Here is a 27,038-nt window from a genome sequence, read left to right on the forward strand (position 1 = left end):
CACTGCGCCACTCAGAATGTATGTTACTAATTGAACAAAAATCTATTGCAGGATAACCCAACATTAAAGTTTACATAGCTGGCCATATATGGCTGTTACATTTTACTTCATGGGTTGGTTATGTAGGCCTCTTCTAACCCATCGCTTTCTACTACAAAAAATAATACGATTAAATTATATCTTTACATTAAAAACAAAAGTCTATCAGAAGTCCAGTCATTCCAATACATGTTATACCCCTTGATCTTCAAGAATAGGATTTGGAAATATGGAAGTATAGATTAGCCAGAATTTTTTACCTGAGCATAACCCCAAAACTAAGGATTTATTTGCCAGTCCTACTCTATTGTTTATGATTCCTTATTGCAGAGTTATCCAATATCACTAAATGGCTTTCAGATAACACATTTTGTCTGCATCTTGGAAAAACAGAATCCATCTTATTTGGTTCCAGAGTAAAGGTTGCAAGGTCCCCTGGTTTTGGTGTGAAAGTGGGCAACTCAGTGGTCACACCAAAAACCTCAGTCAGCTACCTTGGGTGTGAATTGGATAGGTACCTGACTGCTGAGAATATGGCCCTATAGTTTATTTTTATTTTTATTATTATAATTTTTAAAAACGTTTAATCCTTTTTTCTCCCCAATTTCGTGATATCCAATTGGTAGTTACAGTCTTGTCCCATCGCTGCAACTCCCCTACGGACTCGGGAGAGGCGAAGGTCGAGAGCCATGCGTACTCTGAAACGCGACCTTGCCAAGCCACACTGCTGGCCCTAAAGGTTTTAACAAAGATAAACCAAACATTTTAATTCCTAGCTTGGACATCAAAAAGTATTGATAGTGTAAGAGTCTATCTGGTAAGAACACCTTTTATTTACCGCCGCTGTTGAGTGGAACAAACTATCACAGCAACTCAAAGCCATGTCGACCAGAACTTCATTTAGAAAGAATGTCTAAAGCTGGCTAATGATGGACCAATAGAATGGTTTATTTTCCATGTCAGTATGTAAGGCTCTAGACTATGATAATGTTCTCCTGTCCTTTGTTGTGTTATGTGGATCTTAGCCCTACTATGTTTAGAAAAACATTTAAGAGGACCACAATGGAAATACGTTTTCAATCTTATTTTTGTGTCATTCTCGATGATCGTAAATGCATTCTCCACATGTGTGGTTGTATTGTGTTTTAAACGGTCAAATAAATCTACCTAAGCGATCCTTAAGGTGGGGCGATGACGTCATCGGCCACTCCACAGTCGAGGAATGAGAGGTGGATACACTATACAAAGTGGAAGAGCCTCGGTGATATAGACCGATTCCATGTCCCACGATATAAAATCAAAGCAGACCAAATTAACATTCTAAATCTGTATTCGGGACATTTCAACTTTAGGCACACCTTTAAAGTGAATGTGATTCTCCAAGTCATTCAATCCATTTTCTCCCTCTTAATTGTGATCATTCTGTTACAATGAGCAGTAATCTATTATTTATTGTGGGATTAAATGGCATACTGTTCTATAAATGACTTAATTATGTAGCAAATAAAACACCTCAATCTAGATTCTGTCTGAGGGCGCAAGACGATCCATTCACCAGTAGGCCTATACATTATCAGGACATGACAGGCATAATCACCAGTGCTTTTAATAACAGATCACAAACATTTGGGGTTTTCAGAAGATGTATCTATAAGGCCTTAGTTTGCTTTGAAATAGATCCTAATTTCTAAAACCATTCATCTGATGAGGAAGAAAAGGGAGAAGCTGATAAATGTCCTTTCAACACGAAACTCCACAGCACTCGGAGTAAACACTCGGACCAGCACACAGTGGACATTACTTCTCTCATTATTTTGAACAACAAGATCAGGGGAGAGCGCGAACGCAGTCCCCCACTACCAGAAATTATGCAATCGAGATTTCCACATTTGGGAAATTCGCAGACGTCGAGTCTACAGTAGCGCAACGACTGTAGACAGTTACGCGTTCTGTTTGGTCTAGAGTCTACAGTCACTGTAGACTCTAGACCAATCAGAACGCGTAACTGTTTACAGTCGCTTGCGTCACTTGAAAAAAAATCTCATTAGCAGCCTCGCAAAAATCGCATTAGCCCCGTATTTGGACCCGACTTTCGCTCATTACTTTATTCGTATATCATTCATTGTCTTGGGATTTGGTGGAAGTTATCTGAGACCCTTGGAGACCTTAACCAACGTTTTTGTTTTGTGCGAATTGGTCTAGTTTTTCTCTTGATCGAGCCATTTCGGAGACCCACTGTTACGATCTTGCTGAGTTTACTGTCACTGTCAGTTTTGTATGTCAATGAAGATGGCGAGCCCAGTAATCCGCGTAATCAACCCAGATGCCCCTCCATATCGTCAGCAGGCCGTATTGGTGGCGACAAAAGAGGCCCGTTACTATCGGGAGAAAAGGATGCTCTTTCCCAAACCTCCACAGGAGCTGCGGAACCAGGCTACAGCCTTGGCTCATGCAGAGAAGCTCCTTCGAGCGGAGGGTATCCACACTCCTTCGCGTCAGCTGTGCCTGGGAAAGCTGGTGAAGCTCCTTCGAGCGGAGGGTATCCACACTCCTTCGCGTCAGCTGTGCCTGGGAAAGCTGGTGATACCATTTGGCCAGTATGAAAACGCATCTTTTCACTGGCTTGTGGAAAACGATGTGGGCTACTTGAAGTAGTAAGTATATTATATTTAATACCATTGGAGGCAATGCATTTATTATACAATTTTAATGGCATGCTTATAATAAATGGCAGTATACTTGACAAGCACAGATCAGAGGAGACCACTCAACATAGGGAGGGAGAGAGAGTGAACCAGGGAGTGAAAGACTACCTCAATGAATATGCAGAGAGTTTCCCACAAGTCTGCATTCTCCTGGAGGCCAACATCGACAGGTGTATTTACGGTCAGAGAGGGTTTGAGGAAAGCACCTTTCAGGAGATGTGGACTCTCTACAGCAAGTACCCCACCCAAAAGGACAGGCCAGAGCTATTCAGTGAGGAGGAGAAGGAGATAATAAAGAAAGCATACAGTTCTGTGAGGAGGTGGCTGCACACACCAGTGACCCACATCACAAGTGTGCAGATGAAGCGGTTCAGGAAATATATTGTTGACAAGGAGCAAGTAAGTTGTATGTAATGGGAAGAGCAGAATAGCATGGTAAATTATTTTCATATTAGAGATATTTTAATCACTAAATGTTTTTGTTTGCTTTTGATAATTAAAAGCTGGTACATCATAAAATCTATATAGTTACAATACATTTTGTTGTCCAGCAACCGCAGGCAAGCACCTCCAAGTGTGATCCTTCATCATGGCCAGGGGACGACAGTGAACTGTTAGCTGCAAGCCAGGCTGTTGAAGGTAGGGGAGTTACAGAGTAAACAGACATGAAACCGTAAAAAATTTAAAAATTATACAAAACAACTTTGTTTGGAAAATTCCCACAGACACAATCAAACAGTTCGAGCCCCCTGTCCGGCCCAAGCAGCCCGAGCCCCTGTCCGGCCCAAGAAGCCCGAGCCCCCTGTCCGGCCCAAGCAGCCCGAGCCCGCTGTCCGGCCCAAGAAGCCCGAGCCCGCTGTCCGGCCCAAGCAGCCCGAGCCCGCTGTCCGGCCCAAGAAGCCCGAGCCCGCTGTCCGGCCCAAGCAGCCCGAGCCGCCTGTCCGGCCCAAGAAGCTTGAACCCGCTGTCCGGCCCAAGAAGCCCGAGCCCGCTGTCCGGCCCAAACAGCCCGAGCCCCCTGTCCGGCCCAAACAGCCCGAGCCCCCTGGCCAACTCACAGAGTCCCCGTCCACAGCACAGGATCATGAGGGTCAGCCTTTTCCCACGGAATCACCTCTGAGTGACTCCCCTGTAAGTAAAATTCACATTATATGCAAACAATGTCAAGGAGAACAATTTGTTTAACATGTTGGTTTTTTTTTTTTTTTAATTGGTTGTATGTTTTGACATTCATTTGTACTAACCAAAGTAATGTAAAATAATAAGTAATAACTAAGTGTGTTTTGTATGTGTTGTGTGTTGCAGGTGGAGCTAGAGGGTTGGGTGCGTCTGTGGGAAAACCCCAATGGCATCCCATCTGCAGACATTTCCTGGCTCAAAGACCACAATGAAAGAGGGCTGTTCACACCCGTTCAAATCTATAAGGACAAAAGTGGTCTGTTCAGGAGGCGACGGGTGATGAAATCGGACCGCATGTGGTTTTACCCAGAAGAACCTCCCGGCTACGTCAGGGGTGCCCCGCCAACTCCACAACAGTTTTTTCGGAGTCGTGTTTTTGTGTGGCGTCCTGTTGGAGTGTGGAGGTACTCCCTGAAGTGTCCTCGAGGGGATCAGTGTCTGGGTAGAGGACGGAACGTGCACCTCTACAAGTCTGGCTATCACCACCGGGTATAACTCACTTCACCTTTGTTAGAGTTTTTACATTAGTTTATTACTATGTATGTAAACATGCAAGACAAAAAAGAGCACAGAAAGCCATATCCTGCTATTGGCCTTTTTTTAAATAAGATTTTCTCCCCATATGTACTTTAGGTACGTCACATCTGTGACGTGTCCACCTGGTACACCATGCTCACTGAGGTCCTGTGCTGTGGACCATGTACAAAAGCGGCCAGAAGCGGAGAAGGTGGCACAATGGGTCGGTGGCTTGCGTGGGATGCCGCTATTTTGTCCCAGCTTAGCGAGGCTCACCAAGCTATGTTCCCTGCCATCCTCACCAGCAAGTGAGTATACTGAACATAATGTGTGCGTTTGACAGACCTGGAAGTGTCACTCAAATCCACCTGAACATATTGATTGTGACTCTACTTATAGGCGTGGCGTGGATAGGACTGTTGTGCGCCTTCTGAGGGACCGGACGGAAGGGAACACCATGGTCAAGGTGTGGCGGCAGATACAGGAGAACCACGTTGAAGAGTACCTTCAGCGTAAGGACCTGTACACCACACTCCTCATGACTGTCGTGAAACCTGGAGGGATCGTTTCTGCACTAAGGCACACTTTCCAGGCTCCACCTCCTCCAAGAGAGCTCCCCTCCGCGCGGCTCCTGCGCCACGCCTTCCTGCTGGCGGAGGCCAACAACGTGCAGGATTACCGGAGCCAGATCCTCTCCACTTTTGGCACTGTGCTGAAAATGGATTCCACCAAGAAAGTATGTAAATCATGCAAAACATCTTGCAGTATTGTTTGGTTTTTTATTAAGTTTTAAATTGAACCCATTTTCACATTGTTGTAAAGTGATTAAGAAAAATCACATATCAATAAAATCTAACAGGTTATCTCATTATGCACACTTGACATGTTTTAGGTGGTGAAGAAGCTGTCTGGGGAGGGTGGAGGCTCAGCTGAGTGGTTCACCAGCATCGGAAACGAGCACTCCCAGATAGTTTCATTTGTGCTGACCTGTGAGGAGTCCACAGAGAAGCTGAAACCGATGTGCCTTGGGGTCATGGAGAGGTTCCGGCTGGCCAATCAACCAGTCCCAAAAATTATATACGTGGACCGTGGGTGTTGCCGTGCGCAGGGCCCAACAGCGCTGGGGATTTTGTTCCAGCCTTGGGTGGACAACGGGATGGTTGTGCGTCTGGACATCTTTCACTGGATCCACCGGTTTGATGCAGCCATACGCACAGAGTCCCACTCGAAGTATGCTGCATTCAAGTCTGCGCTAGCTGGGGGAGTGCTGGCCTATAACCGCTCAGACCTGGAGCTGCTCATCAAGGCCATGAGAGCCAAGGACCCGGCAACGCTGATGACTGTGTCAGATGAGGATATTGTCCGCCTCTACATTACCAGGGGAGCACCTCAAACACCACGTGCGAAGGGTCACACTGGGAGCTCAGGAAACATTCCGGCTCATCCATCTGGCCATTGAGGAGCTGAAAGGTCCCGCAGGGCTGGACGAGAGCGGAGTGAGCCTTTTCAAAACACCTGGTATAAAAGACCTCATTCAAAAAAGTTATTACAACATTGATACGGATAGAGTTGCATACAAAGTGAACATAACTCACTGTATGCATGCATGTATGTATGTATTTACAGAGGCCATTGATGAGATGTGGGCAGGCCAGCAGCGACACCTGGAGTGCATCCAGGATCCACCAGACATGAACATGTATAGGGTGGCGCGTACCACAACCATTAACAATGTGGACCTACCCTACTACAAATGTCTGCGTGGAAGCAACAGCCTGGAAGGATTCCACAAAGCTCTGCCGAACATGATTCCAGGTACACAGGTGTATTCTCTATACTTGTAACAAATTAAATATGTGACCCTGTCATTAAGCAATAATGACAGGAGAGGGGGTGCGATTGTACTGAATATATCACAGCTGTGATTTGGATATAGCTTTAATACAACCATTCTACAATTGCCATTTATTAGTTAACAGTAATAAGCCACAACAGATTATGATTTGTTTCTTTTTTAATCATTTATTTTCCTCCGCCAACACAAAAAGATCTGCAACTGGACTTCGGACTTGACTTTTGCCAAGCAACACAAACAAAACATTTATTAGAACACCTGTAAAGCGGAGTGATACATGTAGTTAAAAGTCCCCGTGCAGTAACGCTCAATATAGGAACTCATGGAATGCCCATTGTCCAATCAAACTAATTAGTTGAAAAAGTGGAACTAACTGTTGTATAATACCTTCAATTTTGATTTTCAGGTCCCCACTGTGCAGCACGGCCCTATCAGGTTTACCTGATCAGTGGCATTGCACGGTGGAACTCTGACAGGAGCGGGGATGCCGTGTTTGGTGGCAAAGGACGGCACCACAGGACCTATTCGGCGCCGCTGATTGATCGCCTCAACGCTCGCTGTCAGCAGCTGTTCGGAGAGACTGTGGAGGAGAATTTCCGGGCCCCTGCTGATGTCTCTTCCAACGAGCTGCTCGGGTTGGAGTACCTGTTCAGCCAGAGCACGGGGGAATCTGGGCCCTTCTCTCTTCAGGACATTGTCAACGATGGACCTGGTCCAGAAGAGGAGGTGCTCCGACCTGGGCAGCCTGATCCAGATGACGCAGACGAGGCGTACCAGAGCGATGTGGAGGCACACGACCGTGCGCTGGATGCCGTCCTGCCCCACATCACACTCACCAGCGACGAAACCGCCACTGTTCACCCTCCGGCCTTTGTGAGTAGCCGTGTGTCTGCTAGAATGAAATACAATGCACCAGTTACTGAAAAAGACAACATATTTGAACTTACCACATTCATATGGCTTTTTCTTTTACAGGAGGATGCCTGCAGTCCAAACCCTCTTCCTGGCTTTCCTAAGTTGGAAATGTTCTGCTCTGTGCTGGTGGAGATTGGCCTGGCAGAAGAAAAGCTGTCACTCACCACCGTTTGCACCTTTCAGGAGATGTGGACTCTCTACAGCAAGTACCCCGTATTTGGACCCGACTTTCGCTCATTACTTTATTCGTATATCATTCATTGTCTTGGGATTTGGTGGAAGTTATCTGAGACCCTTGGAGACCTTAACCAACGTTTTTGTTTTGTGCGAATTGGTCTAGTTTTTCTCTTGATCGAGCCATTTCGGAGACCCACTGTTACGATCTTGCTGAGTTTACTGTCACTGTCAGTTTTGTATGTCAATGAAGATGGCGAGCCCAGTAATCCGCGTAATCAACCCAGATGCCCCTCCATATCGTCAGCAGGCCGTATTGGTGGCGACAAAAGAGGCCCGTTACTATCGGGAGAAAAGGATGCTCTTTCCCAAACCTCCACAGGAGCTGCGGAACCAGGCTACAGCCTTGGCTCATGCAGAGAAGCTCCTTCGAGCGGAGGGTATCCACACTCCTTCGCGTCAGCTGTGCCTGGGAAAGCTGGTGAAGCTCCTTCGAGCGGAGGGTATCCACACTCCTTCGCGTCAGCTGTGCCTGGGAAAGCTGGTGATACCATTTGGCCAGTATGAAAACGCATCTTTTCACTGGCTTGTGGAAAACGATGTGGGCTACTTGAAGTAGTAAGTATATTATATTTAATACCATTGGAGGCAATGCATTTATTATACAATTTTAATGGCATGCTTATAATAAATGGCAGTATACTTGACAAGCACAGATCAGAGGAGACCACTCAACATAGGGAGGGAGAGAGAGTGAACCAGGGAGTGAAAGACTACCTCAATGAATATGCAGAGAGTTTCCCACAAGTCTGCATTCTCCTGGAGGCCAACATCGACAGGTGTATTTACGGTCAGAGAGGGTTTGAGGAAAGCACCTTTCAGGAGATGTGGACTCTCTACAGCAAGTACCCCACCCAAAAGGACAGGCCAGAGCTATTCAGTGAGGAGGAGAAGGAGATAATAAAGAAAGCATACAGTTCTGTGAGGAGGTGGCTGCACACACCAGTGACCCACATCACAAGTGTGCAGATGAAGCGGTTCAGGAAATATATTGTTGACAAGGAGCAAGTAAGTTGTATGTAATGGGAAGAGCAGAATAGCATGGTAAATTATTTTCATATTAGAGATATTTTAATCACTAAATGTTTTTGTTTGCTTTTGATAATTAAAAGCTGGTACATCATAAAATCTATATAGTTACAATAAATTTTGTTGTCCAGCAACCGCAGGCAAGCACCTCCAAGTGTGATCCTTCATCATGGCCAGGGGACGACAGTGAACTGTTAGCTGCAAGCCAGGCTGTTGAAGGTAGGGGAGTTACAGAGTAAACAGACATGAAACCGTAAAAAATTTAAAAATTATACAAAACAACTTTGTTTGGAAAATTCCCACAGACACAATCAAACAGTTCGAGCCCCCTGTCCGGCCCAAGCAGCCCGAGCCCCCTGTCCGGCCCAAGAAGCCCGAGCCCCCTGTCCGGCCCAAGCAGCCCGAGCCCGCTGTCCGGCCCAAGAAGCCCGAGCCCGCTGTCCGGCCCAAGCAGCCCGAGCCCGCTGTCCGGCCCAAGAAGCCCGAGCCCGCTGTCCGGCCCAAGCAGCCCGAGCCGCCTGTCCGGCCCAAGAAGCTTGAACCCGCTGTCCGGCCCAAGAAGCCCGAGCCCGCTGTCCGGCCCAAACAGCCCGAGCCCCCTGTCCGGCCCAAACAGCCCGAGCCCCCTGGCCAACTCACAGAGTCCCCGTCCACAGCACAGGATCATGAGGGTCAGCCTTTTCCCACGGAATCACCTCTGAGTGACTCCCCTGTAAGTAAAATTCACATTATATGCAAACAATGTCAAGGAGAACAATTTGTTTAACATGTTGGTTTTTTTTTTTTTTTAATTGGTTGTATGTTTTGACATTCATTTGTACTAACCAAAGTAATGTAAAATAATAAGTAATAACTAAGTGTGTTTTGTATGTGTTGTGTGTTGCAGGTGGAGCTAGAGGGTTGGGTGCGTCTGTGGGAAAACCCCAATGGCATCCCATCTGCAGACATTTCCTGGCTCAAAGACCACAATGAAAGAGGGCTGTTCACACCCGTTCAAATCTATAAGGACAAAAGTGGTCTGTTCAGGAGGCGACGGGTGATGAAATCGGACCGCATGTGGTTTTACCCAGAAGAACCTCCCGGCTACGTCAGGGGTGCCCCGCCAACTCCACAACAGTTTTTTTCGGAGTCGTGTTTTTGTGTGGCGTCCTGTTGGAGTGTGGAGGTACTCCCTGAAGTGTCCTCGAGGGGATCAGTGTCTGGGTAGAGGACGGAACGTGCACCTCTACAAGTCTGGCTATCACCACCGGGTATAACTCACTTCACCTTTGTTAGAGTTTTTACATTAGTTTATTACTATGTATGTAAACATGCAAGACAAAAAAGAGCACAGAAAGCCATATCCTGCTATTGGCCTTTTTTTAAATAAGATTTTCTCCCCATATGTACTTTAGGTACGTCACATCTGTGACGTGTCCACCTGGTACACCATGCTCACTGAGGTCCTGTGCTGTGGACCATGTACAAAAGCGGCCAGAAGCGGAGAAGGTGGCACAATGGGTCGGTGGCTTGCGTGGGATGCCGCTATTTTGTCCCAGCTTAGCGAGGCTCACCAAGCTATGTTCCCTGCCATCCTCACCAGCAAGTGAGTATACTGAACATAATGTGTGCGTTTGACAGACCTGGAAGTGTCACTCAAATCCACCTGAACATATTGATTGTGACTCTACTTATAGGCGTGGCGTGGATAGGACTGTTGTGCGCCTTCTGAGGGACCGGACGGAAGGGAACACCATGGTCAAGGTGTGGCGGCAGATACAGGAGAACCACGTTGAAGAGTACCTTCAGCGTAAGGACCTGTACACCACACTCCTCATGACTGTCGTGAAACCTGGAGGGATCGTTTCTGCACTAAGGCACACTTTCCAGGCTCCACCTCCTCCAAGAGAGCTCCCCTCCCGCGCGGCTCCTGCGCCACGCCTTCCTGCTGGCGGAGGCCAACAACGTGCAGGATTACCGGAGCCAGATCCTCTCCACTTTTGGCACTGTGCTGAAAATGGATTCCACCAAGAAAGTATGTAAATCATGCAAAACATCTTGCAGTATTGTTTGGTTTTTTATTAAGTTTTAAATTGAACCCATTTTCACATTGTTGTAAAGTGATTAAGAAAAATCACATATCAATAAAATCTAACAGGTTATCTCATTATGCACACTTGACATGTTTTAGGTGGTGAAGAAGCTGTCTGGGGAGGGTGGAGGCTCAGCTGAGTGGTTCACCAGCATCGGAAACGAGCACTCCCAGATAGTTTCATTTGTGCTGACCTGTGAGGAGTCCACAGAGAAGCTGAAACCGATGTGCCTTGGGGTCATGGAGAGGTTCCGGCTGGCCAATCAACCAGTCCCAAAAATTATATACGTGGACCGTGGGTGTTGCCGTGCGGGGATGCGCCGTAGAGTAGTGCAATTGCCCCTGATCGTGATTGGCTGGAAGTTTGGAGCGTGGGCTAAGTAATTATATGGTGTTTGTCAGTGTGTGAGTTAAACATAATTAATTGAACTTCAGGACAGATTGAACTGATAGATGGCAATAACTGCTTCCATGCCTCCTATTTAGTTTTTTCCCAAGGAATTTAATGTTGTTTTGTGGCTTTACCTTTTCTACTAAAATATGTGCAAAATGATCTGATTTCATTGTGCTATTGGCACATTTCCTTACCTCAGTTACTTTATCTGTGTCTTTATGTTTTGATACATACAAATATAACCCCATTGTTCAATTCATTAATTGATATTCCACAACTGTTACTGTAGCACTGACCACTTTAATGAATAAAGTGCATGTATATTGGGGAACACTTATAAAAAACACAGCACTACAGTGTAGACAATATAAGTTAGACAATATAAAATATCATAAAATCAAAGCCTATTTACCATATGTACAATGCAACCGTCCCATATTTACAGATTTATTACAACATATTTATATTACTACAACTTGTCAACAACAGAGGTGAAGTGTTCGTAGCTGCTGTACACTTTGTTGTCCAGACCTTTTGATGGGGACATCATATTTGTAGGGCAGAAACTCTTTTTTTGTATTTTTATGTCCCTGGGTTGTTTGGCCACAGAGTGTACAGACAGGGAGATTTTGCACCCTTGACACTTTGGCTCCTACTTCTGAGGAGTGTTCCTTATGCTTCCGCTTGAATTGCGTAGCTCTTGCCCAGAATGAAGTACTACTACTGTGTGCTGTGCCAATTGTAGTAGGCATTTTGGGCAGAGTTGGAGGGACTGATTTAGGTGGACCATCAATCCCTGGATTTGCCTCACTAGCAGGCATTATGGGCCATGTGGAGGGGCCAGCAATTCCTGGGGTTGCTGTAGATGCAGAGAGGGAGGGCACAGGTCTGTTGATGGTAGAGGGGGCGTTGGGTTTTCTCACTGGTGGTGGCAGTAGCAAATGTGGCATCGGTGGCTGAGGCCGGGAGAGTGGTGCCATCATATCTGTCCTTCCCTTTAACACCTTGGTCCCTGCTGTGCTGGGTGTGGGCACATATTCCATCAGGGGGTAGTCTGGTGGAGGGAGGACTGCAGGCTGATGTGGTGCTGGTGGAAGGTCTGCAGATGAGATGGAGGTGGTCTTAGTGATGGTGGAGGGCTGTTTTGTGGCGTGCAAGTTGAGGAGCCTCTCTTGGCGACGGATAAAGTCCTGCACAGTCTTGCTGTTAATCTTGGGTAGAGGAATGCCTGCTTTGCACAGGACTGGATCCTCCACTAAAATCCGGTGCTGGACTCGCTCGTACGCCTTCAAGAGGGTTCTCTTCTCAGGACTGTTGCGAGAGCCTTGAGGTGAGCGCAACCACAACAGTTTCACCAGCGTGTACATCAGCCTGTTGTGCTGAGCACTGATGTCCTGTTGCGCTGGTGCGTAGCGCTTGGCCATCTTTACCCTCTGTATCAGAGCAGCGTCAACAAGATCGTCCCTTTTTGTGCGGCAGTAGAGGGTGTTGCCCCAGTGTGTTCTGTACAACTGGTTGAACTTTTGTGGCTGCTTGTCATGCTCCTCCACGGCATTCCAGGCTTTAAGGACCTGGTTTCTCTGCTCGGTGGTGAGTGACAGCTTTTCTTCTGCCAGGCCAATCTCCACCAGCACAGAGCAGAACATTTCCAACTTAGGAAAGCCAGGAAGAGGGTTTGGACTGCAGGCATCCTCCTGTAAAAGAAAAAGCCATATGAATGTGGTAAGTTCAAATATGTTGTCTTTTTCAGTAACTGGTGCATTGTATTTCATTCTAGCAGACACACGGCTACTCACAAAGGCCGGAGGGTGAACAGTGGCGGTTTCGTCGCTGGTGAGTGTGATGTGGGGCAGGACGGCATCCAGCGCACGGTCGTGTGCCTCCACATCGCTCTGGTACGCCTCGTCTGCGTCATCTGGATCAGGCTGCCCAGGTCGGAGCACCTCCTCTTCTGGACCAGGTCCATCGTTGACAATGTCCTGAAGAGAGAAGGGCCCAGATTCCCCCGTGCTCTGGCTGAACAGGTACTCCAACCCGAGCAGCTCGTTGGAAGAGACATCAGCAGGGGCCCGGAAATTCTCCTCCACAGTCTCTCCGAACAGCTGCTGACAGCGAGCGTTGAGGCGATCAATCAGCGGCGCCGAATAGGTCCTGTGGTGCCGTCCTTTGCCACCAAACACGGCATCCCCGCTCCTGTCAGAGTTCCACCGTGCAATGCCACTGATCAGGTAAACCTGATAGGGCCGTGCTGCACAGTGGGGACCTGAAAATCAAAATTGAAGGTATTATACAACAGTTAGTTCCACTTTTTCAACTAATTAGTTTGATTGGACAATGGGCATTCCATGAGTTCCTATATTGAGCGTTACTGCACGGGGACTTTTAACTACATGTATCACTCCGCTTTACAGGTGTTCTAATAAATGTTTTGTTTGTGTTGCTTGGCAAAAGTCAAGTCCGAAGTCCAGTTGCAGATCTTTTTGTGTTGGCGGAGGAAAATAAATGATTAAAAAAAGAAACAAATCATAATCTGTTGTGGCTTATTACTGTTAACTAATAAATGGCAATTGTAGAATGGTTGTATTAAAGCTATATCCAAATCACAGCTGTGATATATTCAGTACAATCGCACCCCCTCTCCTGTCATTATTGCTTAATGACAGGGTCACATATTTAATTTGTTACAAGTATAGAGAATACACCTGTGTACCTGGAATCATGTTCGGCAGAGCTTTGTGGAATCCTTCCAGGCTGTTGCTTCCACGCAGACATTTGTAGTAGGGTAGGTCCACATTGTTAATGGTTGTGGTACGCGCCACCCTATACATGTTCATGTCTGGTGGATCCTGGATGCACTCCAGGTGTCGCTGCTGGCCTGCCCACATCTCATCAATGGCCTCTGTAAATACATACATACATGCATGCATACAGTGAGTTATGTTCACTTTGTATGCAACTCTATCCGTATCAATGTTGTAATAACTTTTTTGAATGAGGTCTTTTATACCAGGTGTTTTGAAAAGGCTCACTCCGCTCTCGTCCAGCCCTGCGGGACCTTTCAGCTCCTCAATGGCCAGATGGATGAGCCGGAATGTTTCCTGAGCTCCCAGTGTGACCCTTCGCACGTGGTGTTTGAGGTGCTCCCTGGTAATGTAGAGGCGGACAATATCCTCATCTGACACAGTCATCAGCGTTGCCGGGTCCTTGGCTCTCATGGCCTTGATGAGCAGCTCCAGGTCTGAGCGGTTATAGGCCAGCACTCCCCAGCTAGCGCAGACTTGAATGCAGCATACTTCGAGTGGGACTCTGTGCGTATGGCTGCATCAAACCGGTGGATCCAGTGAAAGATGTCCAGACGCACAACCATCCCGTTGTCCACCCAAGGCTGGAACAAAATCCCCAGCGCTGTTGGGCCCTGCGCACGGCAACACCCACGGTCCACGTATATAATTTTTGGGACTGGTTGATTGGCCAGCCGGAACCTCTCCATGACCCCAAGGCACATCGGTTTCAGCTTCTCTGTGGACTCCTCACAGGTCAGCACAAATGAAACTATCTGGGCGTGCTCGTTTCCGATGCTGGTGAACCACTCAGCTGAGCCTCCACCCTCCCCAGACAGCTTCTTCACCACCTAAAACATGTCAAGTGTGCATAATGAGATAACCTGTTAGATTTTATTGATATGTGATTTTTCTTAATCACTTTACAACAATGTGAAAATGGGTTCAATTTAAAACTTAATAAAAAACCAAACAATACTGCAAGATGTTTTGCATGATTTACATACTTTCTTGGTGGAATCCATTTTCAGCACAGTGCCAAAAGTGGAGAGGATCTGGCTCCGGTAATCCTGCACGTTGTTGGCCTCCGCCAGCAGGAAGGCGTGGCGCAGGAGCCGCGCGGAGGGGAGCTCTCTTGGAGGAGGTGGAGCCTGGAAAGTGTGCCTTAGTGCAGAAACGATCCCTCCAGGTTTCACGACAGTCATGAGGAGTGTGGTGTACAGGTCCTTACGCTGAAGGTACTCTTCAACGTGGTTCTCCTGTATCTGCCGCCACACCTTGACCATGGTGTTCCCTTCCGTCCGGTCCCTCAGAAGGCGCACAACAGTCCTATCCACGCCACGCCTATAAGTAGAGTCACAATCAATATGTTCAGGTGGATTTGAGTGACACTTCCAGGTCTGTCAAACGCACACATTATGTTCAGTATACTCACTTGCTGGTGAGGATGGCAGGGAACATAGCTTGGTGAGCCTCGCTAAGCTGGGACAAAATAGCGGCATCCCACGCAAGCCACCGACCCATTGTGCCACCTTCTCCGCTTCTGGCCGCTTTTGTACATGGTCCACAGCACAGGACCTCAGTGAGCATGGTGTACCAGGTGGACACGTCACAGATGTGACGTACCTAAAGTACATATGGGGGAGAAAATCTTATTTAAAAAAAAGGCCAATAGCAGGATATGGCTTTCTGTGCTCTTTTTTTGTCTTGCATGTTTACATACATAGTAATAAACTAATGTAAAAACTCTAACAAAGGTGAAGTGAGTTATACCCGGTGGTGATAGCCAGACTTGTAGAGGTGCACGTTCCGTCCTCTACCCAGACACTGATCCCCTCGAGGACACTTCAGGGAGTACCTCCACACTCCAACAGGACGCCACACAAAAACACGACTCCGAAAAAACTGTTGTGGAGTTGGCGGGGCACCCCTGACGTAGCCGGGAGGTTCTTCTGGGTAAAACCACATGCGGTCCGATTTCATCACCCGTCGCCTCCTGAACAGACCACTTTTGTCCTTATAGATTTGAACGGGTGTGAACAGCCCTCTTTCATTGTGGTCTTTGAGCCAGGAAATGTCTGCAGATGGGATGCCATTGGGGTTTTCCCACAGACGCACCCAACCCTCTAGCTCCACCTGCAACACACAACACATACAAAACACACTTAGTTATTACTTATTATTTTACATTACTTTGGTTAGTACAAATGAATGTCAAAACATACAACCAATTAAAAAAAAAAAAAAAACCAACATGTTAAACAAATTGTTCTCCTTGACATTGTTTGCATATAATGTGAATTTTACTTACAGGGGAGTCACTCAGAGGTGATTCCGTGGGAAAAGGCTGACCCTCATGATCCTGTGCTGTGGACGGGGACTCTGTGAGTTGGCCAGGGGGCTCGGGCTGTTTGGGCCGGACAGGGGGCTCGGGCTGTTTGGGCCGGACAGCGGGCTCGGGCTTCTTGGGCCGGACAGCGGGTTCAAGCTTCTTGGGCCGGACAGGCGGCTCGGGCTGCTTGGGCCGGACAGCGGGCTCATCTGGGTTGATTACGCGGATTACTGGGCTCGCCATCTTCATTGACATACAAAACTGACAGTGACAGTAAACTCAGCAAGATCGTAACAGTGGGTCTCCGAAATGGCTCGATCAAGAGAAAAACTAGACCAATTCGCACAAAACAAAAACGTTGGTTAAGGTCTCCAAGGGTCTCAGATAACTTCCACCAAATCCCAAGACAATGAATGATATACGAATAAAGTAATGAGCGAAAGTCGGGTCCAAATACGGGGCTAATGCGATTTTTGCGAGGCTGCTAATGAGATTTTTTTTCAAGTGACGCAAGCGACTGTAAACAGTTACGCGTTCTGATTGGTCTAGAGTCTACAGTGACTGTAGACTCTAGACCAAACAGAACGCGTAACTGTCTACAGTCGTTGCGCTACTGTAGACTCGACCCGTGCGCGAATTTCCCAAATGTGGAAATCTCGATTGCATAATTTATGGTAGTGGGGGACTGCGTTCGCGCTCTCCCCTGATCTTGTTGTTCAATATAATAAGTGGGAACTAATGTCCACTGTGTGATGGGCTGAGTGTAGGCTCTGAGTGCTGTGGAGTTTGGTGTTGAGAAGGTTTATCAGCTTCTCCCTTATCTTCCTCATCAGATGAATGGTTTTAGAAATTAGGATCTATTTCAAAGCAAACTAAGGCCTTATAGATACATCTTCTGAAAACCCCAAATATTTGTGATCTGTTATTAAAAGCACTGGTGATTATGCCTGTCATGTCCTGATAATGTAGAGGCCTACTGGTGAATGGATCGTCTTGCGCCCTCTGACAGAATCTAGATTGAGGTGTTTTATTTGCTACATAATTAAGTCATTTATAGAACAGTATGCCATTTAATCCCACAATAAATAATAGATTACTGCTCATTGTAACAGAATGATCAGAATTAAGAGGGAGAAAATGGATTGAATGACTTGGAGATGCTTGTAGCTTTAGAGGAGTTTAGTTCAGACAGTCTCTTGACAACTTCAGCCTGAGACACTGCAGTAACGGAAAAGGCTTCTGCTTGTACACCAGAGGAGGCTTGTGGGAAGAGCATACATTTTAGTCAGATGCTCTTATCCAGAGCGATTTACAGGAGCATTTAGGGTTAAGTGCCTTGCTCAAGGGCACGTCGACAGATTTTTCACCTGGTCGGCTCTGGGATTAGAACCAGCGACCTTTCGGTTACTGGCACTACGCTCTTAACCACTAAGCTACCTGCCGCCCTATAGGAGGACGGGCTCATTGTAATGGCTGGAATGGAATCAATGGAACGGTATCAAACACATCAAACATATGGAAACCATGGAAACCACGTTTGGCTCCGTTCCATTTATTCCATTCCTCCTATAGCCTCCTCTGTTGAACATCCATCTGGTAGTAATAACCCGACCCTCCCCATACACTCCAGAACATCCATCTGGTAGTAATAACCTGACCCTCCCCATACACTCCAGAACACCCATCTGGTAGTAATAACCCGACCCTCCCCATACACTCCAGAACATCCATCTGGTAGTAATAACCTGACCCTCCCCATACACTCCAGAACACCCATCTGGTAGTAATAACCCAACCCTCCCCATACACTCCAGAACATCCATCTGGTAGTAATAACCTGACCCTCCCCATACACTCCAGAACACCCATCTGGTAGTAATAACCTGACCTTCCCCATACACTGCAGTACAACCGGGTAGCTTCAATCAAATTTGAGCCAACTGTTGTGAGAAAGGTGTTGAGATTGTCAGCTACCATCTCCTTGTCAATCGTGATTTCTCCACTGACCTCCAGACCAAAGCTTTTGCAATTAGTTTACTGTTTATCACTTACCCCCCCCCCAAAAAAAAAGTGAGTTCGATCCCCCGGGACCACCCATACGCAGAAAAATGTATGCACGCATGACTGTAAGTCACTTTGGATAAAAGCGTCTGCTAAATGGCATATTATATATTATATTATTATATTATTATTATCTTCAGTCATCTGACTGGCTTTGTTCCTTAGGGTTCCTGTGTCTAGTGAAAGCATATGGTGAAACAGAACACATCAGTAGGACTCCAGGCTAACTAACACCATGTGTCTCTGATAGAATGGACAGATAACAGAGAGAGAGAACTGGATTAGTCAAGTTAGCCTGGAGTCCTACTGATGTGTTCTGTTTCACCCTCTAGAACTGGATTAGTCAAGTTAGCCTGGAGTCCTACTGATGTGTTCTGTTTCACCCTCTAGAACTGGATTAGTCAAGTTAGCCTGGAGTCCTACTGATGTGTTCTGTTTCACCCTCTAGAACTGGATTAGTCAAGTTAGCCTGGAGTCCTACTGATGTGTTCTGTTTCACCCTCTAGAACTGGATTAGTCAAGTTAGCCTGGAGTCCTACTGATGTGTTCTGTTTCACCCTCTAGAACTGGATTAGTCAAGTTAGCCTGGAGTCCTACTGATGTGTTCTGTTTCACCCTCTAGAACTGGATTAGTCAAGTTAGCCTGGAGTCCTACTGATGTGTTCTGTTTCACCATCTAGAACTGGATTGGTCAAGTTAGCCTGGAGTCCTACTGATGTGTTCTGTTTCACCCTCTAGAACTGGATTAGTCAAGTTAGCCTGGAGTCCTACTGATGTGTTCTGTTTCACCCTCTAGAACTGGATTAGTCAAGTTAGCCTGGAGTCCTACTGATGTGTTCTGTTTCACCATCTAGAACTGGATTGGTCAAGTTAGCTTGGAGTCCTACTGATGTGTTCTGTTTCACCATCTAGAACTGGATTAGTCAATTTGACCAATCCAGTTCTAGATAGATAACCATGGAGATAATAATTACTCAACTAGATGTTAGTCATTTAGCAGAAGCTCTGATCCAGAGCGTCTTACAGTTAGTGCAACTAGCAGAAGAGGGTTACGTGGATGATATTGTCTGGAACAAGACCAACAGAATAGCAGTGAAATGTGTGAGAGGATTTTATGCTGTATCCAGGAAAGAGTGTGTAGTAACAGCAGAAGTCCAGCAGGTGGCGTGAGTGAGCCAGCCACGTCACATTCAGTCAGTCCCTCACAGAAAGTTAGTGCTACATGAAAAACACTCCTACCTGATCTAGCTACACAACACATTTCTATACCTGAACGTTATGTTACGTGTAAAGTTTTGATTTTAACGTTGCGCCCACCTGAACAGACCACAGGTAGATGTATTTCACCCCTTAGCTAGAAATAGAGGACTAGCATTCATTCCCAATCCCCAACCTTAACCATTAGATCAGGGGTGTCGAACTCATTTTCCCCTTGAGAGGCGCCATCGGTCTTCAACGAGGTCCGGAGGGCCGCACTGAAAATTAATTATATTTCCATACCGTCAAAATTTGCACTAAATAGTCCTCGATTCTTCGTTTTTGGAATTTGCATTGCTCTGATTATTAATACAACTGTATCACACTGAAAAATAAAACAAATAGATTATTTTGCATTGGTCACCTAACTATGTAACAGTATAAACATGTATAATAATTAATTAAATACATAAACAAAACAAAACAAAAGCTTTAGAACAGTACAAATAAGCTTTATAACAGTAAAAAAATAAGGTTTATAACAGTAAAACGAAGCGTTCAGATTGGTCAGATAATTATTCACATGATTACCTAAGGAGTGCTGTAAAATAATCAAGTCAAGGACATGTTCTTGGGGCTCGTGGCACTGTGTGTTACGCAATATAGTTTCCCCATTGTTGCCCCACTGTATTTATTAGTTCTACCTGCAGGTCCCAGGTGAAAGCACGTGATCAACACACCTCAGTACCATGCTGCCCACGTGAATTCCGCTGTCTGTCTGTCTGTCTGTCTGTCTGTCTGTCTGTCTGTCTGTCTGTCTGTCTGTCTGCCTGCCTGCCTGCCTTTCTCTGTGTGTGATATGTTTCTGTGTGTGACCGTGGATGTCCAGATAAAAACAAATCTATCTCTCTCTCTCTCTCTCTCTCTCTCTCTCTCTCTCTCTCTCTCTCTCTCTCTCTCTCTCTCTCTGTCTCTCTCTCTCTCTCTCTCTCTCTCTCTCTCTCTGCTCTCTCTCTCTCTCTGTCTCTCTCTCTCTCTCTCTCTCTCTCTCTCTCTCTCTCTCTCTCTCTCTCTCTCTCTCTCTCTCTCTCTCTCTCTCTCTCTCTCTCTCCCTCCCTCCCCCCCTGTGTGTCATAAATGGACTGATAATGGGAGCCAGAAGAGGGGCACATGTAGTCGGCCATAAACCTCCTAAACACCATGTGTCTCTGATAGAATGGACAGATAACAGAGAGAGAGAACTGGATTAGTCAAGTTAGCCTGGAGTCCTACTGATGTGTTCTGTTTCACCCTCTAGAACTGGATTGGTCAAGTTAGCCTGGAGTCCTACTGATGTGTTCTGTTTCACCCTCTAGAACTGGATTGGTCAAGTTAGCCTGGAGTCCTACTGAAGTGTTCTGTTTCCCCATTGTGTCACTTGACAATATTATTTGCATTCCAAGCTAGCCGCGTTCCAATAAATCTCTCCATTCTCCTTCGAAGTGTGCACTTGAGCACTTCCCTTAATGGATTTCAAAGGAAATGACTGATACCGTAGGCCTATATGGAAACTCTCTCTAGCCCAAGCCTACATCGATCCGGCGCTTTAACATTTGTGGGGAGGGTAGTGAACGAGTGGGGAGGGTAGTGAACGAGTGGGGAGGGTAGTGAACGAGTGGGGAGGGTAGTGAACGAGTGGGGAGGGTAGTGAACGAGTGGGGAGGGTAGTGAACGAGTGGGGAGGGTAGTGAACGAGTGCGCACTTCACGAGGAAGAGTGATTCGTTAGGACATATACATATCGTTTCTCCATCTGGGGGGATGGTGAACTATGCATCTTTCCTCCCTGGTGATAGGATAAGATAGCATGAGATGAAAGTAGATGTTGAAACTGATTGAAGACCGTCGGTACATAATGGGTAGGGTGAGATAGGGCCTTTATAGGTGTCACGGACGGGTTGTGAACCCCGATCTCCTCATGGGAGAAACCAACGTCTTAACCAATGAGACCAGGAGGAAATGTCCTTATTTGGGCAGGGGCTACCGCATAACCAGACCAGGAGCTTGACTCCTATTTTGCAACATTGGTGTACCTGGTCTGTAAGCCTAAGTCCCCTTGTGAAATAATACAGTTTTATTATAAAATAACCTACAGTGAAACGTTACACAATATAAATATACGGTGGTCCCATCTCTAACGTTACATTGCTATAATAAGCCCTGTCATGTTTAGGCTAAGTTATAGCTTCTATCTTCTCTCATATTTCAGTAATGTTCTGTATCATGTTGATTCAACTGTGGAAACTTGTTTTTAATAAATCATTTTGACTCGACACAGATCTACCTATCCTCTCATGACCCATCATTGTGAAACTGGCAGCACTTCTATGATAAGTTCTATGGCCTTTTCTCATTTGGGAAAAAAAGTCAGTCCTCCACCCTCTCTTCTCCGTGACCCGGAAACAGATAAGTGGTCGAGGAGATGTTAATTCATTAGTAGGTGAACAGAAGAGTGTCCTCCCCTCCTCGATAGCCACCTTTCATCGAGGATCCTACCTGAGTCCTTCATCGGAACAGTTTTGAAATCTGCCACACAGCCTTTTGATTTGTCAGAGGAGAAAAGCACGTGCCTGTTTAAAAACAACATGCTACTTATTGTTTTATTTAGAAAAATGTCTCGCACAACTGACTTCATTCGTTTTGATCACTGTACACATTTCTTTTGGGATCCACCCCTGTAAAGGTCATTTGCCTGATGACATGCGAGTGGAGGAGAGTCTTTGATTCATACAAGCACATTTTGGTTTCCTCTCCTCGATTACCTTTGACCTTTTCAAAAGGAGGCCAGAGAGGACGGAGGAGAGAGGACGCAGGAGTTGAGCAAATCAAATTGAGAAAAGGCCACCGACTTCCTGGTCAAAATTCCCCAAAGTTCTAAATAAAAGTCCTGGGTTGAAAAAGGAGGCCAGAGAGGACGGTGCAGTCACAGCAGCAATATTTTTTTTGGCCCGTTGCCATGAGAAAAGGGTAACCAGTGGAGCACAAACAACATTGTAAATACAACCTATAATTATGTTTATTTTCCCTTTCATACTTCAACTACTTGCACATTGATAAAACACTGTACGTAGCCAATAATATAGCATTTCAAATGTCTATACTCTGTTAAAACGTTTGTGAGTGTAATGTTGACTCATGTTTCCCTTGTCTATTTCCCTTTTGTTTATTGTCTATTCCGGTTGCTTTGGCAACGTAAACATATGTTTCCCATGACAATAAAGCCCATTGAATAGAAGAGAGAGAGAGAGAGAGAGAGAGAGAGAAAGGGAGCGCGTTGTCAATTCATATGAATTCTCTATTGATCACATACAATGAATTATCTTGTAAAACATGTATGAATATATTTTCTGTTCAATTTAATCTCAATTTATTTTTAAAATGTCATATCATCCCACATCATCAACACCCTTAGATAATCACACTGTTCAACAATAAATTACTAAAAGATTTGTACACATTCATCACAGTCGACCACAATATTCCTTGAATACATAATTACCGTATTTAATTTACAGAATAACTTACTTAATAGTAACACCTTTAAAACCAAGTGTTACGATCATCAAAATAGTCTGAATAAACAATATTAATAAATGAATAATACAAAGTGTATTTTCATAAAAGTCGAGAAAGAAAATCTACAGATAAAAGTAGCAATATGACGAGTAGCTTGTTTTGAAGACAAAGAGCCCTGCTACAGGTTCACAACCTGGGCCCCAGTTTCCACCATGGCCACCTAATCATCCCCCCCCCTTCCTTCCTAACTGGCAACCATTTTGTGCCAGAACGCTCACCACACATCGGCTAGCATTGGTGGAGAGCTGATTTGACGTGGTGAGCGTTCTGGCACAAAATGGCTGCCGAGCATCACCCACACATTGGTGGTGGATGAGGTGAGTTTCAGCCTTACTATGTAGAGGGCTTTGAATACCTCAGCTGGTAGAAAGGAGACCCGTTGTTATTATAACGTTGTTGATATGCGACCAACTTCACGAGCTGGTAGGAGGCAGCACCGGACTGATATCTATGAATAATGCCATAACACCCGTTTAACAACTCATAAGCATGACATAGCACTAGGGTTGTAAAATTCAGGTAATTTCCCCCAAATGTCCTGTTTTTTTTTTCTTCCAGAAAATCCTGTTTGGAAGATTCCTGGAATCAGGAGGAAATGACCAGGAAATCTGGGAATCCTCTAACCAGGATTTCAGGAAAAACAACAGGGAATTTTGGGATAGATACTGGAATTCTGCAACCCTTCATAGCACCTTTTAACCATGTTATAGAAGAGTCGTAATACCATAATCACATTATAGAAGGGTTATAACGCCTAAATGAAGGGTTATAATGCCTATATGAAGGGTTACGAGCGTTGCGGCGCATCAAAGCTGCGTTGCTTTCAAGACATCATCTTTTTCCTCCCTCTTCTTCTCCCAGTCATCACCGTTCTCCAGGACATACCCTCCTCCTTTCTCCTCCTCCTCCTCCTCTTCCTCCCCCTGTCCGGTCTGGCAGCACCTGCAGCAGCAGCAACACTTGGCGGCTGCCACGGCGACCACACGGTCCCAGGGTTCTAAGGAGTGGGCCCAGAGAGGCAGGAAGTCCCAGGAGCGCAGTACCAGGGGGAGACAGCGGGGCGCCGCGCCTGGAGCACGTTCACTATAATGATGATGATCAGCAAGGCCACTATGGGAACACCCACACCAACCAGCACCTGGCAAGACATGAAGAAGAGTTTACAGCGAGTTGACAAGGAGAGAGGCTTCCTTCCAATCAAATGACCAATCAATCAACCACTCACTCATTGACCATCAATCACTCAATCAATCACTCAGTCAATCAATCAACCATCCCTCCATCAATCCATCTCTCCATCAATCCAACCACCCATGCATCCACCCACCAATAAACCAATCAACCAATCACTGACCTTCCAGCCGGCCAACGATAGGCCGAAGACTAAGAGGGGCAGGAGGAAGAAGCAGGAAATGATGTAGACGCCAGCGAACCAGCGATACTCTGCCGTGATGTTACCCAGGGCCTTAGCCAATCGGATGGGGATACGGGTGAAGGGGATTGGATACCACAAGATGATACCAGACAAGTTGAACAAGAAGTGGATCAGAGCGATCTGGAGAAGAGAGGGAGGGGATGAATGTGTGATAGGGTGTTGGTGTGTGTGTGTGTGTGTGTGTGTGGGGGGGGGTATTTAGTAGGTAGCTTTGTGTAGGGTGGGTGGTAGGGTGGGTGGTAGAGTGGGTGGTAGGGTGGGTGGTAGAGTGGGTGGTAGGGTGGGTGGTAGGGTGGGTGGGTGGTAGAGTGGGTGGTAGGGTGGGTGGTAGGGTGGTAGGGTGGGTGGTAGGTAGGGTGGGTGGTAGGGTGGGTGGTCGGGTGGGTGGTAGGGTGGGTGGTAGGGTGGGTGGTAGGGTGGGTGGGTGGTAGAGTGGGTGGTAGAGTGGGTGGTAGAGTGGGTGGTAGGGTGGGTGGTAGGGTGGGTGGGTGGTAGAGTGGGTGGTAGAGTGGGTGGTGGGTGGGTGGTAGGGTGGGTGGTAGGGTGGGTGGGTGGTAGAGTGGGTGGTAGGGTGGGTGGTAGGGTGGGTGGTAGGGTGGGTGGTCGAGTGGGTGGTCGGGTGGGTGGTAGGGTGGGTGGTAGGGTGGGTGGGTGGTAGAGTGGGTGGTAGAGTGGGTGGTAGGGTGGGTGGTAGGGGTGGGTGGTAGAGTGGGTGGTAGAGTGGGTGGTAGGGTGGGTGGTAGAGTGGGTGGTAGAGTGGGTGGTAGGGTGGGTGGTAGAGTGGGTGGTAGGGTGGGTGGTAGGGTGGGTGGTAGGGTGGGTGGTAGAGTGGGTGGTAGGGGTGGGTGGTAGAGTGGGTGGTAGGGTGGGTGGTAGAGTGGGTGGTAGGGTGGGTGGTAGGGTGGGTGGTCGGGTGGGTGGTAGAGTGGGTGGTAGGGTGGGTGGTAGAGTGGGTGGTAGGGTGGGTGGTAGGGTGGGTGGGTGGTAGAGTGGGTGGTAGAGTGGGTGGTAGAGTGGGTGGTAGGGGTGGGTGGTAGAGTGGGTGGTCGGGTGGGTGGTAGAGTGGGTGGTAGGGTGGGTGGTAGGGTGGGTGGGTGGTAGAGTGGGTGGTAGAGTGGGTGGTAGAGTGGGTGGTAGGGTGGGTGGTAGAGTGGGTGGTAGGGGTGGGTGGTAGGGTGGGTGGTCGGGTGGGTGGTAGGTAGGGTGGGTGGTAGAGTGGGTGGTAGAGTGGGTGGTAGAGTGGGTGGTAGGGTGGGTGTGTATCTGCGTGTGGCTGACCTGTAGAGCGTTGGCCAGTGTGTCTCCAGGCGCTGCCATGGCTGCCAGTATAGCCGTGGTCGTCGTGCCGATGTTGGACCCTAGTGACAGAGGGTACGCCCTCTCAATGCTGATCACACCAATACCTACACACACACACGGAACACTTAGTACCATACACATAAACATGACATAACCTGGAGAGGAGAGGAGAGAGGAGAGGAGAGGAGAGGAGAGGAGAGGGAGAGGAGAGGAGAGGAGAGGAGAGGAGAGGAGAGGAGAGGAGAGGAGAGGAGAGGAGAGAGGAGAGGGAGAGGAGAGGAGAGGAGAGGAGAGGAGAGGGAGAGGAGAGGAGAGGAGAGGAGAGGAGAGGAGAGGAGAGAGAGAGGAGAGGAGAGGAGAGGAGAGGAGAGGAGAGGAGAGGAGAGGAGAGGAGAGGAGAGGAGAGGAGAGGAGGAGACTCACCAACGAGTGGAGTGATAGCAGAGGTGAAGACTGAACTACTCTGGACGATGAAGGTCATTCCAGCTCCGACCAGGATGGCGATGTAACCAGTCACCCAGCCGAAGGGGAACGGGAAATCTACCAACACACACAAATAATCATTTCTACATCCCTGTGAGCATGATGGTCTGTGCACACTGTATGTCCTGGAGCCTTTGCAAAATAGGTTTCTAACCTTGAGGGTTTTCCCGGTTAAATAAAAAGTTAAATATATCATCCGGACAGATTTGGTGAAAGGACACCTATCCTGTAATTTCTTAGCAATAACTACTCATAGAAATAGAATCGCTAGAAAGGATATTCCCAATCAATGTCAAAGTCAACGTTGAGTTGACCCATGGGGCGGCGCACAATTGGCCCAGCGTCGTCCAGGGTTGTGGAGGGAATGGCCGGGCAGGGAGGTAGCTCAGTTGGTAGAGCATGGCGTTTGCAACGCCAGGGTTGTGGGTTCGTTTCCCACGGGGGGGCCAGTATGAAAAATAAAAACATAATGTATGCACTCACTAACTGTAAGTCGCTCTGGATAAGAGCGTCTGCTAAAATGACTAAAATGTTAAATGTAAAAATTTTGTACATTCTTTCTGTGGTTCTACTTTAGGATTGATTGGACAGGTATCATCAGTTTGCTAATGGCCTGGTACTCAGCACTCTATTGTCCCTCTAACCACTCTGATATCAATGCAAATGTCATAAAAAATAACATTGGCAGTAGAATGGGCCGTACTGAAGATGAATAATATAAATGATATAATAATAATAATATAAATATAATTAAAATAACTTAAACATGAATACAGTTGAAGTCGGAAGTTTACATACACCTTAGCCAAATACATTTAAACTCAGTTTTTCACAATTCCTGACATTTAATCCTAGTAAAAATTCCCTGTCTTAGGTCAGTTAGGATCACCACTTTATTTT

The 27,038-nt window shown here is 46.8% G+C and overlaps 3 protein-coding genes, 1 non-coding gene and 2 pseudogenes across 5 annotated transcripts; 3 read left to right on the forward strand and 3 right to left on the reverse strand.

Moving 5' to 3' along the window:
• Positions 1 to 1,867: 1,867 nt before the first annotated feature.
• LOC121564667 lies at positions 1,868 to 2,038 on the reverse strand. The gene has a single exon (XR_006000224.1). It is a non-coding gene; the product is annotated as a U1 spliceosomal RNA (small nuclear RNA).
• A 488-nt stretch (positions 2,039 to 2,526) lies between these two features.
• On the forward strand, positions 2,527 to 7,561 carry LOC121564659. The gene is made up of 11 exons (XM_045214319.1): positions 2,527 to 2,693; positions 3,296 to 3,383; positions 3,470 to 3,875; positions 4,050 to 4,412; positions 4,557 to 4,747; positions 4,839 to 5,175; positions 5,332 to 5,839; positions 6,066 to 6,254; positions 6,701 to 7,167; positions 7,270 to 7,422; positions 7,550 to 7,561. Exons 4-11 carry the CDS (start codon positions 4,203 to 4,205, stop codon positions 7,559 to 7,561), a joined length of 2,067 nt encoding a protein of 688 aa, XP_045070254.1. The 5' UTR covers positions 2,527 to 2,693; positions 3,296 to 3,383; positions 3,470 to 3,875; positions 4,050 to 4,202.
• LOC121564661 (IgA FC receptor-like) lies at positions 5,826 to 12,773 on the forward strand. 2 transcript variants are annotated; one of them, XM_045214308.1, is made up of 12 exons: positions 5,826 to 5,957; positions 6,066 to 6,254; positions 6,701 to 7,167; positions 7,270 to 8,001; positions 8,082 to 8,451; positions 8,604 to 8,691; positions 8,778 to 9,184; positions 9,359 to 9,722; positions 9,867 to 10,057; positions 10,149 to 10,486; positions 10,643 to 10,948; positions 12,715 to 12,773. In XM_045214308.1, exons 4-8 carry the CDS (start codon positions 7,625 to 7,627, stop codon positions 9,677 to 9,679), a joined length of 1,563 nt encoding a protein of 520 aa, XP_045070243.1. In that variant the 5' UTR covers positions 5,826 to 5,957; positions 6,066 to 6,254; positions 6,701 to 7,167; positions 7,270 to 7,624; the 3' UTR covers positions 9,680 to 9,722; positions 9,867 to 10,057; positions 10,149 to 10,486; positions 10,643 to 10,948; positions 12,715 to 12,773. The 2 variants fall into 2 exon arrangements, with proteins under 2 accessions (XP_045070243.1, XP_045070242.1); XM_045214307.1 differs by having other exon boundaries at positions 6,701 to 8,001.
• Positions 12,774 to 14,148: 1,375 nt separating this feature from the next.
• Positions 14,149 to 16,742, reverse strand: LOC121564662. Its single transcript, XM_045214320.1, has 5 exons — positions 16,029 to 16,742; positions 15,491 to 15,853; positions 15,153 to 15,343; positions 14,725 to 15,061; positions 14,149 to 14,568 (listed from the first exon to the last, which is right to left on the reverse strand). Exons 1-5 carry the CDS (start codon positions 16,302 to 16,304, stop codon positions 14,149 to 14,151), a joined length of 1,587 nt encoding a protein of 528 aa, XP_045070255.1. The 5' UTR covers positions 16,305 to 16,742.
• Positions 16,573 to 16,755, forward strand: LOC121564668 (annotated as a pseudogene).
• A 6,964-nt stretch (positions 16,756 to 23,719) lies between these two features.
• LOC121561159 lies at positions 23,720 to 26,491 on the reverse strand (annotated as a pseudogene).
• Positions 26,492 to 27,038: the final 547 nt, after the last annotated feature.

The sequence above is a fragment of the Coregonus clupeaformis genome, unplaced genomic scaffold, assembly GCF_020615455.1.
Source record: "Coregonus clupeaformis isolate EN_2021a unplaced genomic scaffold, ASM2061545v1 scaf0233, whole genome shotgun sequence".
Taxonomy (NCBI): domain Eukaryota; kingdom Metazoa; phylum Chordata; class Actinopteri; order Salmoniformes; family Salmonidae; genus Coregonus; species Coregonus clupeaformis.